A 17,074-nucleotide genomic window follows, 5' to 3' on the forward strand; every position below is an offset into this window, starting at 1 on the left:
TTGCTAAAAATGGGGATGCTTCCATTGACTTCTCACGGCTAGCCGGGGGTGGGGGGGATCTGATCAGCAGCAGAGGCTGGATGTTTGCCTGCAGCAGAGGTGTTCTGCACCGTCCCCAGTCCCAGCAAGACATAAATCCCTGTTTCAGGGCAGAGATGTACCACTGGCACACTCATTTAATGAGGCAGGTGTCTAAAACACAGTTCTCTCTGCAGCAGCTTCTCCGACTGAAATGTGAAGGAAGCCAGAAATAAAACTAAAACCCTCCAAACCCCAATAACCTCCCTGAGGACCCTGGGGCCGAGGGGGAGAGCAGGAACCTGTGGCTGCCCTGAAAGGCTGGGGCATGGGTGCCCTCCAGAGGCCACAGACTCCCTCTGAGCACCCAGCCCAGCCCTGTACACCCAACGCACAGCCTCTGGATCCCCACTGGCATTTCTGGGGATGCCAACAGCTTTTAGGTAATCCCCTGGCAGCACTTTAAAGCTCATCGTGAGGGAGCGCCAGCAACCAAAAACCTCCAGAAGAATTTCATGGCAGCTCTTCTGGTCTTCTGTGGGGGGGGTGTGTGTATGGAAATAAGCCAAGTACAAACAGCATCCTTAAGGGATTTACAGAAGAGCTGAAAGAAAGTATTTTCCAGCACTTGAAAGGAGAAGGATGTGGCAAAAATATTATAGGGAGAGCCCAAGATGAGAGTGGCTGGTAAAAATAACACACCCCTGCGGTCAGGGCCCCAGAGCGAGTGGCTCCTACCAGCTCCATAAACACCAGCCCTTTCCCTGGGGCCAGTCCTGCACCTGCAGATAGGAATTGCCTCGGCCAGGGCCCCAAACACGGCTCCGATGTGGTTTGTAGGAGAATGCTTCCATCCAGGACACCGTAAAAAGCAGTAACAGAGAGCAGCAGGGACCATTATTATTCCCATTAGACAAGAAGAGGTTTATTTAGGGGATCCATTAATGCACAACTTCACCTCCCCACTGCCCTGGCTCCAGCTCTTTGGGGAGCTGAAGGTGACTCTTCTGGAGACGCTGGTCCTGCCTGCGGGCTTCAGTCCTGCACCCAGCTGGCGTGGGGAAGCATTTCAGTGCAATGCTGCCAGATGAGTCTAAAACACCAGCTTAGATTTCAATTAACCCAGATGACTCCGGGTTAATGCCATGGAAGCAGGTTTCCCGTGGCACTCCGGAGCCTGGCCACGGCATCTCATCCAGCCTGGCGGCAGCTGCTGGCAGAAGGTGGCAGGGAAGGGGCATTGGTAGTGACATGCTGCATCCAACATCGGCACACACTTGCATTAGTCCAGCTGCTGGGAAGGGAGGGTTGTGCATTTTGAGCATTTGCTGCTTTTGCAGCTCTTTCTGGTAGTCTGCAGAACAGCTTGGGTATCTAAAAGCAATAGGGAAGCTAGAGAGAAAGCTGTTTACGAGAAGGACTAACTTCATATTTCACTGCTGTTAGGGAAGTTTGGGTTTAAAAGACTCAATAATACATTTGAGATTAAAGTGCAAAGCAATAGGAGCAATTCATTTTGAAAATAAACGCAAGAGCTTTTTGTTGCTACTAAAAGCACAGAGTAGGAAAGCTGAGGGTGTTCACGTAGGAAATTATTGCTGAATCAATATTTTCCACCTTGTGAGACAAACATGAGAAGTGAAAGCATCAGGAATGTATTTTACAAGTATTCTCTGGTTCGTGCCCAGAAGATATTTTCCAAATATTTTCTGTTTTGTGCCTTCCCCTTTCCTCAGCTAAGCAGCACAAGCACAAGGTAGGAATTCTTTCTTCTTCAAAAGAAAGTCATTTTTCCATCACATTGAGCAGGGATAAGGTTTCACATTGCAATAATCACACAGCTGTTCAAAATAAATGAACATACTTACGTATCATCTATAAACGTTATCCCAAAATACTCCTTTTCTTTCAGGTTGAAGTGTGAGGCCACCAGATCCAGTAACTCCCGAGACAAAAGTTTGGGCTATTGAAAGAATGAAAATTATTTAATGCATTTCAGTCCAGGTTTTTCCATATATAATAAAAATTTTCACTGCAAATACTGACAGTTAAGCACACACAGCCAAGTTAAACCCCTGTTGTACAACTCAATACAGAAGTGGCTCCATCAGACTTGGGGCAGTCGGATACGATGTCTCTGTGGAGCCGCAGGGCATGTGGAGCACAGAGAGGCAATTATGTACTTAACCCACCACATCAAGCTCAAACACACGGACCAACCGCTGCTTTCCTCTTTCTGGGGAGAAATGTGGAAGCTCAGGCTTTCCTGCACTTACAGCAGGAGGGATTTTTCAACAAAGAAAATATTACGTACTGGAAGATCTCATGCTTTGGGTTCTGTTATGGGAAGACAACACATCCCAAAAAATACAGACTTTTCTTCCCTTCTAAATTACAAAAAGCACCACCAAGAGGTGTGCATTTAATATACTTTATGAATTTTGGGAAAAACAGATGAAAAGCTGAATGCAGAACTGATGGCATATATTCTGCCCACTGTGCACCAGTGTCCAAAGGAAACCCTCCCGCTAATTCAGGTCTGAGGAGGGACGTGCGTGCCTGAACTCATACCCATTTCTTCCACTTTTACGAGTTGCTCCAGTAAGAGATACAACTTTTCTTCAAACGTTGCTTATGCGTCAGCCCTCGGCAATAGCACCGCTAAAGAAAATAGGCAGAGAGATCTGGCACCGTGCAACCAGTACCCAAAAAAAGCGGGGTCTTTACCTGAACCAGCAGCTCCAAGTTCCTGTCATCGAGGAGGTGCACCTGGCAGTGCCGGCCCTCTGTCATCTGCAAAGACAGCAACACAGCCCCTGAGGGACAGCAGGACCTTTCCTGGCTTACACTTGCCCACCTGCGGCTCAGGGGAAGGACAGTGCGTAGCAAGCGTTTAATCTGCACTGATAAGGGAATCAGCTCCATCCTTCTCCAAGGACTCTGTCTGGGGAGCTGCCTCAGCACTCTCCGCTCCCATCAACTTCAAGCCAGAATGAAGGGTGCTTCGCAGTGCTCAGGATCAGGTAGAAGTGACATAAGTGCTGTGAGAATTTAATTTGAGGATGAAGCAGCCTGTTTAGTACCATAGCCACTTCAGCAACGGCCTTTTGCTCCGGCGAGGAGCAGAGATGACCGGGGACCCATGAAACCCCCATCTATCCAGCCCTCCCTCCGGATGATGCCCAGATTGGTCTGTTGGCAGAGAACCTGGTCTCCAGTCAGGATGGAGTCTCTACCAGCCCATTAATGCTCTCCTTTGAATAACTTCTCACAATCATTACAAATCATTGCCTCCATAGGATTCTCATATAAGTGGTTGCACATGCCAAGACAGGTGCTTGAAGTGAAGGATTAAGAACAGGATGAGCTTTGCAACCTTTGACATTGTATCTGGACCGCTTACTTCGTATCACATTTATCTCTTAGAAACAACGCATCGTTCTCTCTTTAAGAGGACAGCAATTCAGAAATAGCTGCACATTAGGCCCTTTTAATATCTGCCCTTTGAAATCTAATGCATTTCCATGAAAGATTTTACATTATTTAAAATTTGTTCTAATTATGGACCTCTTGCTGTCTTTGTCAAGAACCAGCTTCGTAGCGCTCTCTGGGCGAGAGCTGGTGAAGGAAACCTGGCTTTTATATTTATTCTCCCAGCTTCAGGGTAACTCATTTTCCTGACAGCAGAAGCTTCTCGTAGACTATAAATTTTGAGCTGTGAGCAGAGGCCGAGGGTGGTTTGCTTAGATAGGGGCTCCCGGAGGGATTAAACAGCAACACACAGCCGTTTCTCCTTTCACATCCCTCTGGCTCTGCAGGGATGGGGACAAGGACAGGCTGTGCTCTGCTGCCACCAGCACCCCCTCATCACCTCCTGCCCCAGGATGCTACACATCCGAACCTTATAAGACTTAAAAATAAATACAATTTATACCTGATTGCAGTATAACTGAAAAGAGGCCTCCACCTCCCCCTGGGGCTGCCCCTGTTTCAACGCCCGGCTGTTTGCACAGCGAGGGCTGCCGAGACACAGCCTCTTCTGTCACCAGTCAGCCACAAGAAGCCAAATTAACAAAGCTTTATTGTTACAACTAATTGAGCTCATTTTGACCAAAACCCTGGAGGGATTCCCCTCCTGAGGACCTCTGCAGACAGGTCAGAGACAAGCATCTGCGGGCACAACTCTGTCTCGTGTCTGGGAAGACATAGTTATGGCATCTGTGGCACCAGTGCTGGCAACTGGTGGCACTAACCAAACATGTATCATCACATCACTCATCAAAACAGCAACAGTGGTAAAAGGACCATTTGCAGAGTGAGTCTAGCTGGAAGAAACCCCTTCCTTTTAGTTTCTCCTACTGCTGTGAACATGAATTTGTACAGCAGTGCCAGATGAAGAGTGACCTGCTGTGCATGCAGAAGTGCAAAGCAGAGACCGCACCATTGCGGACATGGCAGCGATGTCCCCTGTGCAAACCACGGCCTCACCCCACGCTGCTGCACCCCCAGCAGGCATCAGCCCAAAGCTGCACCAGCCCCAGGCCCGTGCTCCCAGCAGGGTACCACCTTCCAGCACTTTATCCTTCAGCTTTTGGGAGCAAAGCTGCAGCATCCCCATTCCAGCTTCCAGCGCGCTCCCTACCATTCATCCACTCATCCAACACACCGCTTGGAGCCCTCAAATCCATTACGATCTGATCATGGGTCCATTCATTCCTGAGAGCTGCAGGTCTGCCACTGCACCATCATAAATAAGTTGCATGTTACCATCAATTAATCATGTCATCAGCACACCCTTCAAGGTGGTGCATATTTCTGGCTCTGACATACTGTTACCAATCTGCCCCTGTTGCGAAGTGTCTGATCCAATAGTGTTTTTAAATCATTTCCCATCTGTTGCTCTGAGATAGCACAAGGGTTGCCATTATTTAATTGCTAGCTGCTTTAGCTTTCACCCAGTGAAATCACATTAATCACTTCTGACTGTTTTAATTGCCTTGGTTGTCTATTGTTAAGTAAAAAAGGTTTCTATTATAGCAAACACATCCACAAAGCCTTTTGCTGCGGAGAAAGGAAGGTTGCTGGGAAGATTAAAACATAAAAGAAATACCAACCATAATCTGTGCTTCTATTCAGCTATCAAAAGTAATTGCAAAGCACCTTAGAAGTAATTAAACCTCCTGACACCCCTGAAGATAGGCAAGATATAGTTATCCCTGATTTTATTGATGAGAAACCATAAGGACACAGCTTAAAAGTCTGATTTACAGATATAGATACAGATAACATTTAGGACCTGAGTCTCCAGGAATCTCATGTCAGAAGAAATCATACAGCTGCTTCCCAGAGTACTGGAAAGCTCAATCAAGAAGGTGCAGAAAACACCAGGTTGTTTGGTAATAAAGCACAGTGAAATGCTGTTCCTGTGACAAACTGTCAGCTCCCATGGACATCCCCGTGTGGCAATGGGCTCGTGTCACCCCAGGAACGCTCTGTCACATGGTGGGATACGACAGTATTGTCCAGGGCCATGAAGTGTCTGCTGCTGCCTATAGCTCAAGAAAGAAGGCGGGGGTCTCTGGAGCCCTTTCTATTTGCTGCTTGCACCCCTCTGCCCCCCCACCCCAGCCCATGCATGCCCACCTGAGGGCTACACCCCTGCCAAGATGCCTTCTCCATCTGGGCTGAGGGGCACAACATGGATACTCACTGTGTGGCACCCACAGCTCGGTCAAGGAACACAAATCTAGCAGGGTGACTACCAGCTTTGCATTTGCAGGCTCCAGCCACTAAACAAAGTGGCAGTAACCAGGACAGTCCAAACATCAGCCCTTATCCTCCTCTTGCAGACCCACGGCTTCAGCAACCAGCGCCCTGGTTTCTGCAACTGTTGAAGAGCTCTCTCCAAGTATCCCCACCCCATTCCTGATGGGGCAGAGAGCACTTCACTTGGCTTACTCCGTACTTACAAACACAATCACAAGAAAATCACTCCCAATTACTATCACAGAGCAACACAAGCCCATCCTGCATCAGGAATGTCGCCCACCAGAGAGGTCATCTCCAGGAGACAGCTCTCTCCTCACATGGAGCTTCCCCCCTGTGCAGACAGGACTCCTATATACAAGACAATACTCACATTTTCCAAGCCTCGTTCGTACAGGGGCCAGAACCAAAAACTTCAGAGGCTATCGCAGCCGCAAGACCACCTCACAAACTTTGGAGTATCAATCAACTTCCCCTGGCCCCGTATTGCCCCAGCGCAGTGACACAGAGGTGTGACATGACTGTGGTGCAGCAACACCACACGCTCAACACGGCTATCGATGGTCTGGTCCTCTCCTCTTACCTGAAGATGAGCTGGGGAGCTTCAAAAAGAGGACTTCACCACCATAGCATCGCAGGACATGTATTTGGCCATGGAAGGGTGCCTCCAGCTCAGCAACCAGAGACCCTGAGCTTCTAGAGCTGAAGCAACAAAGGACTCGTTTCTAACTCCCCCGATGACACGAGTGTGATTTATTTCCCCGCAGCACATCCGCTCACAGACATATTTCCTTGGGCTCTCGAAAGAGACCCACGTTTGACTCCCCAGCTCTCAGGGCGCTGAGGTCCTCCTCGTCAGAGCCCCAACGCCCGAGAGCCCCTTGCAGATACATTTTCATCTTTAATTCAGTACGCCTCACTAATCTGAACAATATAATTGATTTTCTATGAAGCTGGACCAATCCATCACGAGATGAGCACAGCTGTCTGGCTCAGTTAAGAGGCAGCGTGCGCAGTCTTGAGATATATATGCACACATCTATGTTTTCAGCTTATTCTCATTGATTTTGCATTGTCTGTACAAATGAACGATTTTGTTATATTTTTGCAACATGCCCCCAAGTTGGTCTTTTTAGCAGTTATTTTTAAAAGCCTGCAAATACTCAAGCTATTATCCAGTAAAAGAAGCAGCAGCATAAAATTAATGAAGTATCCTTACATCCCATTCCTAATAAGAAATTAGCAGAGCAATGTAACACAGCCTCATTTTTTAGCAAAACCATACTGAGATACTGGGAAAAAATAAGAATCCAGCATCCCAGAGTCACTTGTATGCTCTGTGCACAAGTAAGCAATAAAAACTCAAACATGGAGAGGAATGAAAAGGAGAACAAACACTGCCCAATGTAATATTTTGGTATCAATGCACTTCTGCAGCCCTCCTAACTTCCAGACTTTCAGCAAGAAGCTGATTTACCCAGATCTTCAATGAAAAAGGAAGATAAAGGAAGAGAAACGCACAATTCTCAGAATCTCCATATGTGGAAATTAAAGTACAGGGTGAGACTGTAATTCTATACAGCAGGTTAAAATGTCCAGAAAAGTTTCATCGAGCTGGAAAAAAATCCCCATTTTTTCCTCCATCTCATTTGTGACACAAAAATTAAAACAAATTCTCCACCTAAAATCATGGAAGCATTTTCCAAAACATCAGTCCTTTTGAAAAGAAAAAAAAAAACAAAAAACAACAAGGCAGAGAAAAAGCCTATTTCTTGGCTATTTAAACCAATTCCCTGTGATATCCTGAGCCTGAATATTTACTTGGGGGAAAAAGAAAGCAAACATATGCAGGATATTTATGCTATTTCTCTTCAGCAGAAACATCCTTCTTATTCGAAGCTGGTTGTTACATGCAATATTTTTAGACATCCATGTGTGTCATCCACTTAGGAAAAAATAAGAAAAAGAAAAAAGTAATTAGACAGGGTGTAAACAGGAAACCTCAAAAAATTTATGCTTAAAAAAAGCTGCCAGAATACCATGTCTCCTGAAGCATAGTTTAGGAATGGGAAGTAAATAAGGGTTTGGGTCAGATGCAAACCCAAACGTGTTGTACTCCCTCCAGACCAGATTTCACCTCCCAGAACTGGGCAAATTACAGAGACATCGCTTAGTGTAGCTGGCCATATCTGTCACTAACTCCTATTTTTAAGCCTTTTTGTTTTAAGAAGGTCTGGAGTCTTCACTACCAGGGAAAGCCAAAAAAAACCACCAAACCCTAACAACTCTGTGGCCAAAGTAAGAGAGAATTATACATAAACTGCACATAGTTGAGACAAAATTGGGAACTGTTTCTACCACCAAAATGCTCAGCGGTCCATGCATGTATCCCAGCTGCGCTCCTTTGGGATGGGCCATGATTTGGGCGTCAGCAGCCCACATTCACATGCTTCTGGCACAACCGCGTTGCACCAATGGGTAACTGCAACCAGCCCAGGGGCAGGATGTCTATGCCGGGGGCCTGCATCCATGTCAATATGAATTTCTGGAAGCTTTAAAACCACCCCGCCATCCAGTGAGGCTTCACATCTTTAATATCCTGAACTCCACAAGAAATCTTTTGGAAGTAGCAAACCTCTTCCCCCAGCTCTCCTCTTCCCTTCCTCTCAAGACCATGGAATCATAGAATGGTTAGAGTTGGAAGGGACCTTAAAGATCATCTAGTTCCAACCCCCCTGCCATGGGCAGGGACACCTCCCACTGGACCAGGTCACTCAAAGCCCCATCCAGATAAACTCTTTTGCTCGGGCACAGGTGTTACTGGGCTCTGCCCAGAAAGCACCCAAGTGTGGCACCGGGGATTTGGTCCCGTCTGCACAGAACTGCGCATGTTATTTCCATAAGCGCCTCACAGGGGAACCACAGGAAATCAGCCTTCACTGGCAGGTGAGTAAGCTCCAGAAGATTTTTTACAGGAATAGAAAAAACTGCACTGATGCATCCAGTGATGAGAAAGAAAGGGGAACCATTTTCACTAGATAAGTGGCCAGCACACAAAGCCTTAAACCTGCAGTTTTAAAAGTGAAAAATTGGGCTGCAGTGCGTCATTAAAACACAGGTTGTAAAAGTTGGCTCATTTATTCCTGAAACAGCCACATCACAGTGGCTTAGTCAAGTCAGAGAGCCGAAGAAAGTCATATAGATTACAAAAACCAAAAGAGCAATATTCCCACTCACAAGAGTCAGTGGTCAGTTGGGACGTGCCATCCTTTTGCCACAAAGACCCAGCTTCCACAAAAGCCTGTGGAATAGGGGGGCCCCCAAAATCCTGCCGTCCTGCGTTTGACCAGTGACTCAGAGGCAGCAGGGCTTCTTTGCAGGTGGAGGAGCCCAGAGAACCAGCCTTGCACTTAAAAGAGAATTTCATCTCAAAATCCCTACCTGAGCTGCAGTTAACCAGCAGTAATTTCCTGTAAAGCTTTTGTTTTTTCCCCTAACCCCTCTTCCGTAACTCGTAAGCCTGTAAGAGATTTCAAAGCTTAATATTGAAGCCCCTACACTGACCTCAGCATTTAGACTTTTTTTTTTTTCCTTCAATCCTGAAGGCATTTAGTATCAGATCCTCAGCTGCCTTAGATCAGCATCGCTTCATTGACTTTGATACAACCGGCTGGCTTACGTCTGGCCCGTAAATGTGCATGGCTTGATAAAAATATGAAATAAGATTTAAGAATGTATTGCAATATGGAGCTGCCCTAACTACACACATCTAAGGAAAATAAAAGCCTGTGCCTGTCCTTCTGGAAGGAAGGGGCCTGCATGCAGCTGGGGGGAAGAGGGGAAAAAGTTGTAATGCTTGAAATGACCTCAGAGTTTCCTGGTGTGTCTGTTGGGAGAGCAAAGCCTCGTCATGTTCCAGCACTCGGAGTTGCTCAAAGCTTTAAGGAATAAGCAGAAAAATAACAAACAGGAGTTTGGTTTTATACCAGCATTCCTATGGAAACTTTTTAAAGGATCTGCATAGGTCTCCAAAAGTGCCTTGATGCACACTTGTCCTGTCTGCAACTGATGGGTCTTCCCTGACCCAGTGTAGGTGCCCGTCACAGAGTGTCCCATTGTGCGAGATGCTCAGGGGGAAACAGATGGGTGGGCGGTTGGAAATGTTCTACCCTCCCACAGGTGAAGATCTGGGGAAGGGAAACATGCCTCCATCCCACTGCCACATCGCACCCCACTGTGCACCTCTCCACCACCTCCTTTGCCAGCAAGGGGTGCAGCACAAAAGCCCCCATGTGATGTCTCCTCTGCATGGCCACCCTCTCCTCAAAGTCTCCTGGACTCCCTGATACCTCCCAGAAAACACAAAGGGTTGGCTCTGGGTCCAAAACCTCAAGGTTTTGGGCCCAAAAACTCAGGTTTCCCCATGGGCTGATGGGTTCCCTGCTGCAGCACCACAGCGTGACTCATGTGGACAAGATAAACTTGCCCTGATCCCTTCCAAGGCAACCACACAGCTTCCACCAGCTTTACAAGGGGTCACCATGTCTCCAGACATACTGCCTCTCCTTCCTAATCTTCAAGTCATAAAGAAAAAAAACCTTTGGCTGAAGTCCTGGCTCCAATGTAGTCAACGAATTTTGCTGTTAACTTTAACAGGGCCAGGATTTTGCCTTAAATCATTTGTTATCTTACTATTAACCTTAACAGAAGCCAGATTCTGCTTAATGTTAAATAGCCAGCGATGCACTGAAGTGGCTGGCCATGTCTCCCAACCCTTTGTGCTATGGCAAGCCACCTTGTAGGACTCATCTCACCTCATCAGAGTGACTCCAAGTGCCATCCCTGTTCTTCCCAAGGGCTGCAGAGTGCACCGTGGCTCTGCACACTCCCATCCTAACACCCATGGGGTGTTTACCTGCAGGGACTGTACAGAGCCATTCCTGACCTCAGGGTGTCCCCGTGCCCCTAGTCTCAGGAGCAGCCAGGTGGGGACAGACGCTTCGAGACCAGACTGAATGCAATGTGCAGAGAAATAATGTTTTAAGATGAGACAGGCTGGAGAAAACTGACTTAAGCGCGAGCTGGTACAAATACCCCTTTGATAATGCTTTCCATGGAAATGTTGGCTCTGCTGAAGTTTGGCAAAGAGCTGGAGATAAAACACAGTGCCTAGAACAGGGGGCTGGGAGGCTCTCCGGGTTGCATGGCACCTTCCTAAAATAGCCACATGAACTGAAGATATGATGAAAAAACTGGCTCCTGCAGAGCATCAACTGACTTTCATGTAAGCCCCACCAGCTGAGCCTGTAAAAAAGTCTGGCAAAGCAACAGCCCAAGTGCTCTCCCTCACTGCAGGCACTGTGGCTTTTCAGGGCCAAGTGCCAACACACTTTTCCGTGCGATTCTCCTTTTTCCGATTTGTTCTACTATTTGTCCTTGCAGGGGATGGCGGATCTAAGAGACTCTTTCACTTGCTTTGTTGATGGTTTGCTGATTTGTACAGGACAACAGGCACAGCCTCTTGCAGTCATTAGAAAGATCCCACTGACTGGAACAGGTCGTGGGGCTCTAAATCTCATCCTCCTCTTCCAAAATGCTGAAACGCAATGCTCAGAAGTAATTATGAGCAAACTAATAAAAGAACCAAAACCAAAAACACTGACAGATGAAAATCCAGGGAACAAATTAATTCAGTCTTCCTCAAAATAATAAATACAGTATCCCAGCCAGGAGATAAAGCCCTTTGCCAAGAGCAAAATATAAACAGGAGAGTTGCTGCTTTTTGGACGCTACCAGGAACGTTGCAAGGTACAAAACTGGGATGTACTGGTTCATGGCTCTGCTGGCCCCATACTTCTCAGCTGACAAGCGGCATCCAGAAAGCATTTCACCTCTCCTGACACTGCTAAAGGCCACGGGATCTTGCCAGCAGTGTTATCAGTAGATGCTGAGTCCCTCTGACAGAGGGGGAGAGGTTAGCTATCCTCTTGAAGGAACAGCCCCCTTGTTGCATCAGTATTCTCCTTATGGTAAATAAAGGTGTCTCATATTCAAAACTGAAATGTTTCTCAAACAGGTCATGTCATTCCACAAGTGCCGATGTTGCCATTCCTACTGCTTTGCAATGTACTTAAAATAACAGCAAGAAAATAATAGACAGGCAACTCTACAGCTAATCCTAAAAATCAGGAAAATTAATAGGAAACAATCAGTGCAAATCTGCCACAAATATCAAGTCAATGAAATACTTCATCCAACATCTGCTTTCCTTGGCAGAACACAGCTAATAAATTAGTGTCTGGTGGAGACATGCTTATCACCAGCAGCACTGAGACACTGCAGTCAGTTCATTACTGCACACAAGCCCATGGTGATGTTTTGTTCCAGTGCAATCTCCTGGGAACTTGGGGGGAAAAAAAGATCCTGTGGGATCAGAGAGCCTTCCTGACGCTACCCAACGGAGCAAATGCAGTGTTGGCCCCAGAAAAGGGCACTGTGTGGAGACAGCAGCATCCTCTGCCCTTGAACAAGTGGTACCCACTGGGGGGCAGGACCAGACTGCCCTCCTGCGACCTGCCCTGACCTTCACTCCTCAACCAGGAGGTCAGAGGCAAATCAGTTAAGCTCCTGCTTCTTTCCTTAAGTCTCTACAACACATGTGTCAGGAGATATTCTGCACAGAGCTGCTGGTAACTTTTCCTGTGTTTTACTCACCGCCACCTCCCCCCCCAGAAGCCATCCCTAACCCCCTTGAAACAGAAACTCAGCTTTCCCTGTTATGGGAATAGTTACAGAAGACTAAAACAAATCCCTTTAGAGAAGAGTTTCTCATCCCTAGGGATCCAACAGCCTGCCCTTGCTGCCTCTTTACCTCTCCCCAGCCCTGAAGCTCTCCCCCATCTCTTTGATGGCTTCTTAAAGGCTGCTCCTCCATCCCCTCCCACTGCACTTCTTGCTTCTCCACCACCACCACCCTTGGTTGGCTTTTTGTGGGAAGACTCCTGAGGCAGGAGACAGGCAGAGCAAGCCTTGATGAAGTACCTGCCACCCTCTCCAAGCAGCACCACATCCTCTGGGGGCATCTTGCATCTCTTACCCCCCAGCCCATTGAGGTAACTGCCCCCAGCACATCCCCCATCCTATCCCCATGCTCCCCCTGGACTTTTCTAGCCACTCTCACGCTTGGCAGCAGCCCCTCGGGAAAACCAGACACCAGCCTTGAACAGACATTAGGTAAGCAGATGATGAAAAATAATTAAAAAGAAAAAAGGCTATATCACAAGTCCATATGAATTGCCTTTAACTTCTGTAACTCTAAAAAAAAAAAAAACACCACAAAAAAACATAAAGAGTAAGCAAATAAAACAAGCAGAGCCTGAAATCCTAAGCTCTTTGGAAGAAGTCAAAATAGTGGGTATTGGCTGCCCCGGGCGCTGAGTGGCGTTTCTGCGGTGAGGAGCCAGCCTGCCCTGCCACCAGCACCTTGCCAGGCACTCGCGGGGTTTGACAGATTTGGACCGCTCCGCTTTTAAAGAAAAACAAGCCCTTTGGATCAAAGACTCTTTTCTCAACAGCCGTTAACAAGCTCCATGTGCACTGCTGCGTCTCCAGTGCCAACCTCTTCACAAGGGTTTGTTTTTTTTTTTGGGCAAGAGGGGTGGGGACCTTACTGATGAGACACTTAATAGTTACATGCTGAAAGGAGCTACTGTACCAGGCACTGACTGCCTTTCCTGGGGACTTATGAATCTGTGCTTTGTTCGATTTAAATCATATCTCAGAGCAGCCTATAAGGGTAACCTCTGAAAATAGGTTTTGTCTGTAATCAGACACTACAGACCTGCTCTCCAGCTGCAAAGTTACCAGAATCAAGCTTGGATTCAGCACTTTCCTAAGGCAGCACTTACCACAAAGGCAGGAAAAAGCAGCTGTAAATGCTGGGAGTAAACAAACAGCCCCTTATCTCCACAACGGAGTGCAAAAGATGCAAAGAAATTTTTATGGACTGATCTTCCAGGGCAAAGAAACGAGCAAGCAGAAAGGTTTCAGCCTGCACTTCTGAACTACCCCAAAGCAAACTCACTTTGCCCGTGCTGCTTTCGGGCTGCCTGCTTGCCTGCACTCACAGCTCAATGTTTAGGTGGGGGCACAACATAACGGCACTAAACAATGTTATCTGCCACTGCTAAGCATCAGAAATTAAAATATAGCCTCTTACCTCCAAGTCACACGCCCTGCTGGTTTAAAAGGACTGGAGAAACCCAAGAAGTACTCAACAGCGTGCATGTACTAAGCCTTCATGTTTTCTGTACATTCAAGCTGGGGGAAGAAGGGAGACACGATCCCGGACTTCTTCCGTTGCCATATAATCTCAAGGAAGTGACCTTCACATTTGTTGCTTTGATTACAGATTCAGAAACAAAAGCCTTTCCAGCATGAGTCAGGGGACACAAGACGCTGAAACGTGATTGTTAAAAGCGGAGGTGAGCTGGGAAACCATTACAATTTTTTCTTTTTTCCTTTGTAATATTAACCCCTTTATTATGGAACAAAATGAAGTTTAAAAAAAAAAAAGCAGTAACCAATCTAAGAGATAGCATAAGGTGCCAGCCGTGGGGCAGTGAGATACCTCGCTGGGGGACCACGGGTCCCTGCCACCCCCCTGTGCCACGGCAGCTGGCCAAGGACCCCCACGCCAACAGCTCTGTGTGTACTGGGAGCTGTCATCACCCCTCCAGTTCTTCCTCCCCACCCAGGGGACAGAAGGGACCTTTATGCTAAAACTTGGCACCATACAAACTTCAAGCCGCCTCCACTTTCAACCCCCCGGATTGGGGGCTGAGCCTCGCGGCAGCAGGGAGGCTCACCCACCCATCTGAAGGTCTATGGCTAAGTGAAGATACCCAGAGCTTGTCCTCTTGGTGTGCCTGCCCTCATTTTACACACTCACGTCTCTACAGTCCCCTCCTGTGACAGGTATCCCTGGGTTCAGCGTTTCAATGGATCCCCCCAGCTCCTTTCCAAAGCACACTTTGGGCCAGTGCCTCCAATGTGGGCTACCACACATTGGGGAGGGAACTGCGAGTGTGGACAGAGTTTACACCCCCTTGCACCCCCTTGGCTGTCCATCTGAATTTGTTCTGGCATCAGGGTTGGTCTCCAGGCATGCAATTTGCTGCTGGTAGAGGTTTAGAAGAGAATCGTCTACCTGCTGTTCCCTTCACAGGTCTGTTTTCAGTGTGCAAAACATCAAGTTATACTTAAAGGACATACAGCTCCTCTCTCTGATTTCTCCTGCTCTGGTGCATCAACCTACAAGGCTTCACATACCACAGCAACACTGTTTCAGACAGAGCACAGGTATCACACAAAGGCACAAAAACTGAGCTCTCCTCCAAGTGTCAAACAACTATATAACACCACTTTCACTGAAAACAGAAAATGGAAGAACTGTGCACCCAAATCCAGGAGGCTGTAAACCTCCAGAGCTCCAACCTGACCTCCAGGCATGTACACAAGATCTCAAATTCACTCATGCAGTTACTTGAAAATCTAAGAGACAAGACTGTTCCTCCTTCACAAACACAGCTCAGCATTATTAATCTCCTTTTATGTGATGTGAGTATGGGTACCCAAGCTTTTAAATCACATCCTCTGGCTGCATAAACTATGGTAGGAAGATTGATGTCAAGGGAACAACACAGCCCAGGACCACAACATCCAACATAGGCTGGAAGATACAGACCAGGGGGTAACATCAGAAAACACTACCAGAGCAGGGAGGAGCTCTGGGCACAAGACAACCTCACCTGGGAGCAAGAATGACTTCTTCACTTTAACTGGATGCCCTCCTTTGGTTATTTATGCTCACTATGCTCAAAGACGACAAACCATGAAGACTTTTCCACCCCAATTTTTATAATCCATGGATCTATTTTAACAGAAAGTTAAGTTCAAACCCTGAAACAAACTTGCTTTTATCAGAATGGGAAGCAAGAACCTCAGGGTCAAACTTTTGAAAGCAACACCTGATCAGAGACACACAGTTCCCACTTCTTAGAGGTACCAAGCCCTCTTAGTCCAATTATACTCCCCCAAACAAGAGGCTCCATGTACTGAGCATTTGAGGCCAACAACAAGCCCTGTGTAAAGCCAGAGCCTTACTGACACTGCTGGGAAGAGCAGCAGGGCTGCCTGGTCCTCAGGATCAAACAAGTGAGTCAGCTCTGCTCCCCCTGCCTGGGGCTGCCTCCCTAAATTACCAGCAATCCAGACACCTCCAGAGGGCAACTCACCCCAGCTACCCCAGACACCTGGGATGCAGTGAGGTGCCAGAGGTGTCTCGCCCTCCTTGTTTAATGCAGAGGAACTAGCTTTGATGAAATATCCACCTTTTAAATAGCTGCAGACAAAGAGGTGGTTTTTTTTCCCAAAGTTACTTCGTAAAAGCTAATGTTCTTATAGTCAGGAGACTACAAAAGCTCTCGACACAATGCTCAATATCACAGGTTTCATGAAAAAACCATAAGCTGGCCCCACATCAGGAGGATGCCAAGTCAGGTCAAGCCAGCTGGTCCAGACTGCACTGGCAACCTAAGGGGTGGCAGCTGAGACAGTTTTGTCTCCAAAACACAGACTCCAAAGCCCAAAAATAAGATGGAAAACAGACAGTGAGTCATTTTTCCTTAGAGAAATGACGTGAAGGTTACCTGGGCGGTGCCAAGTCCTGCCCTGCTGGGATAACCATAAGGACAGGAATAGCTGGAAGAGGGGAAGAGCACAGCTCCTCAGAAGATCTGAGGCCTCCAAACAAATACAGATTGGGGCTGTGTAATTCAGCTGGGATCTGGGCCACAGATGTTTTTTCTACAGAAGAAAAAAGAGAGTTTAAAAGAAATACAGCCTACCCGTAAGAAGTTCCAGCAGTAGGAAGCTGTTGGAGCAGCAAGAGTTGAGCAGGGAGAAGTCTCTGCAGTTCAGAGGCCACCAGAAGAGCTCTGAGCTGGGGTTTGGGGATGGCAGTGCTGTGACTCCTCACTAAAGGGTACGCAACCCTACAGCAAACACAGCACACCCCAGCCTCTCGGAATGTGGTGAACAGATGCAAAGTGCTTGATATTAGAGAGGAATTACTCACTCCCACTTTCGCTACGGCTTACCAAACACCGACTTGCACGTCTGCTGAGTGCACTTGCCCAACCAGATTCCCAATGGGCTTCATCCACACCAACATACCTGCTCTCCCAAAACAGCTGTGGCAACCAGACATGTCCAGTCCAGCGTCAGCCAA

The 17,074-nt window shown here is 47.3% G+C and overlaps 1 protein-coding gene across 4 annotated transcripts in view; it reads right to left on the bottom strand.

Annotated features, from left to right (window-relative positions):
• The window catches only part of FRMD4B (FERM domain containing 4B), a 135,957-nt gene that overhangs the window by 60,568 nt on the left and 58,315 nt on the right, over nucleotides 1–17,074 (bottom strand). For 3 of the 4 annotated variants that reach the window (XM_054216189.1, XM_054216191.1, XM_054216188.1), the window contains exons 2-3: nucleotides 2,746–2,811; nucleotides 1,887–1,981 (exon numbers count right to left, since the gene is read on the bottom strand). In XM_054216189.1, the coding sequence (XP_054072164.1) occupies nucleotides 1,887–1,981; nucleotides 2,746–2,811 (161 nt within the window). Of the gene's footprint in view, nucleotides 1–1,886; nucleotides 1,982–2,745; nucleotides 2,812–14,002; nucleotides 14,097–17,074 lie in introns of those variants that run through there. The other variant, XM_054216190.1, reaches the window with a different exon arrangement.

Source organism: Rissa tridactyla, chromosome 10, assembly GCF_028500815.1.
Source record: "Rissa tridactyla isolate bRisTri1 chromosome 10, bRisTri1.patW.cur.20221130, whole genome shotgun sequence".
Lineage (NCBI taxonomy): Eukaryota > Metazoa > Chordata > Aves > Charadriiformes > Laridae > Rissa > Rissa tridactyla.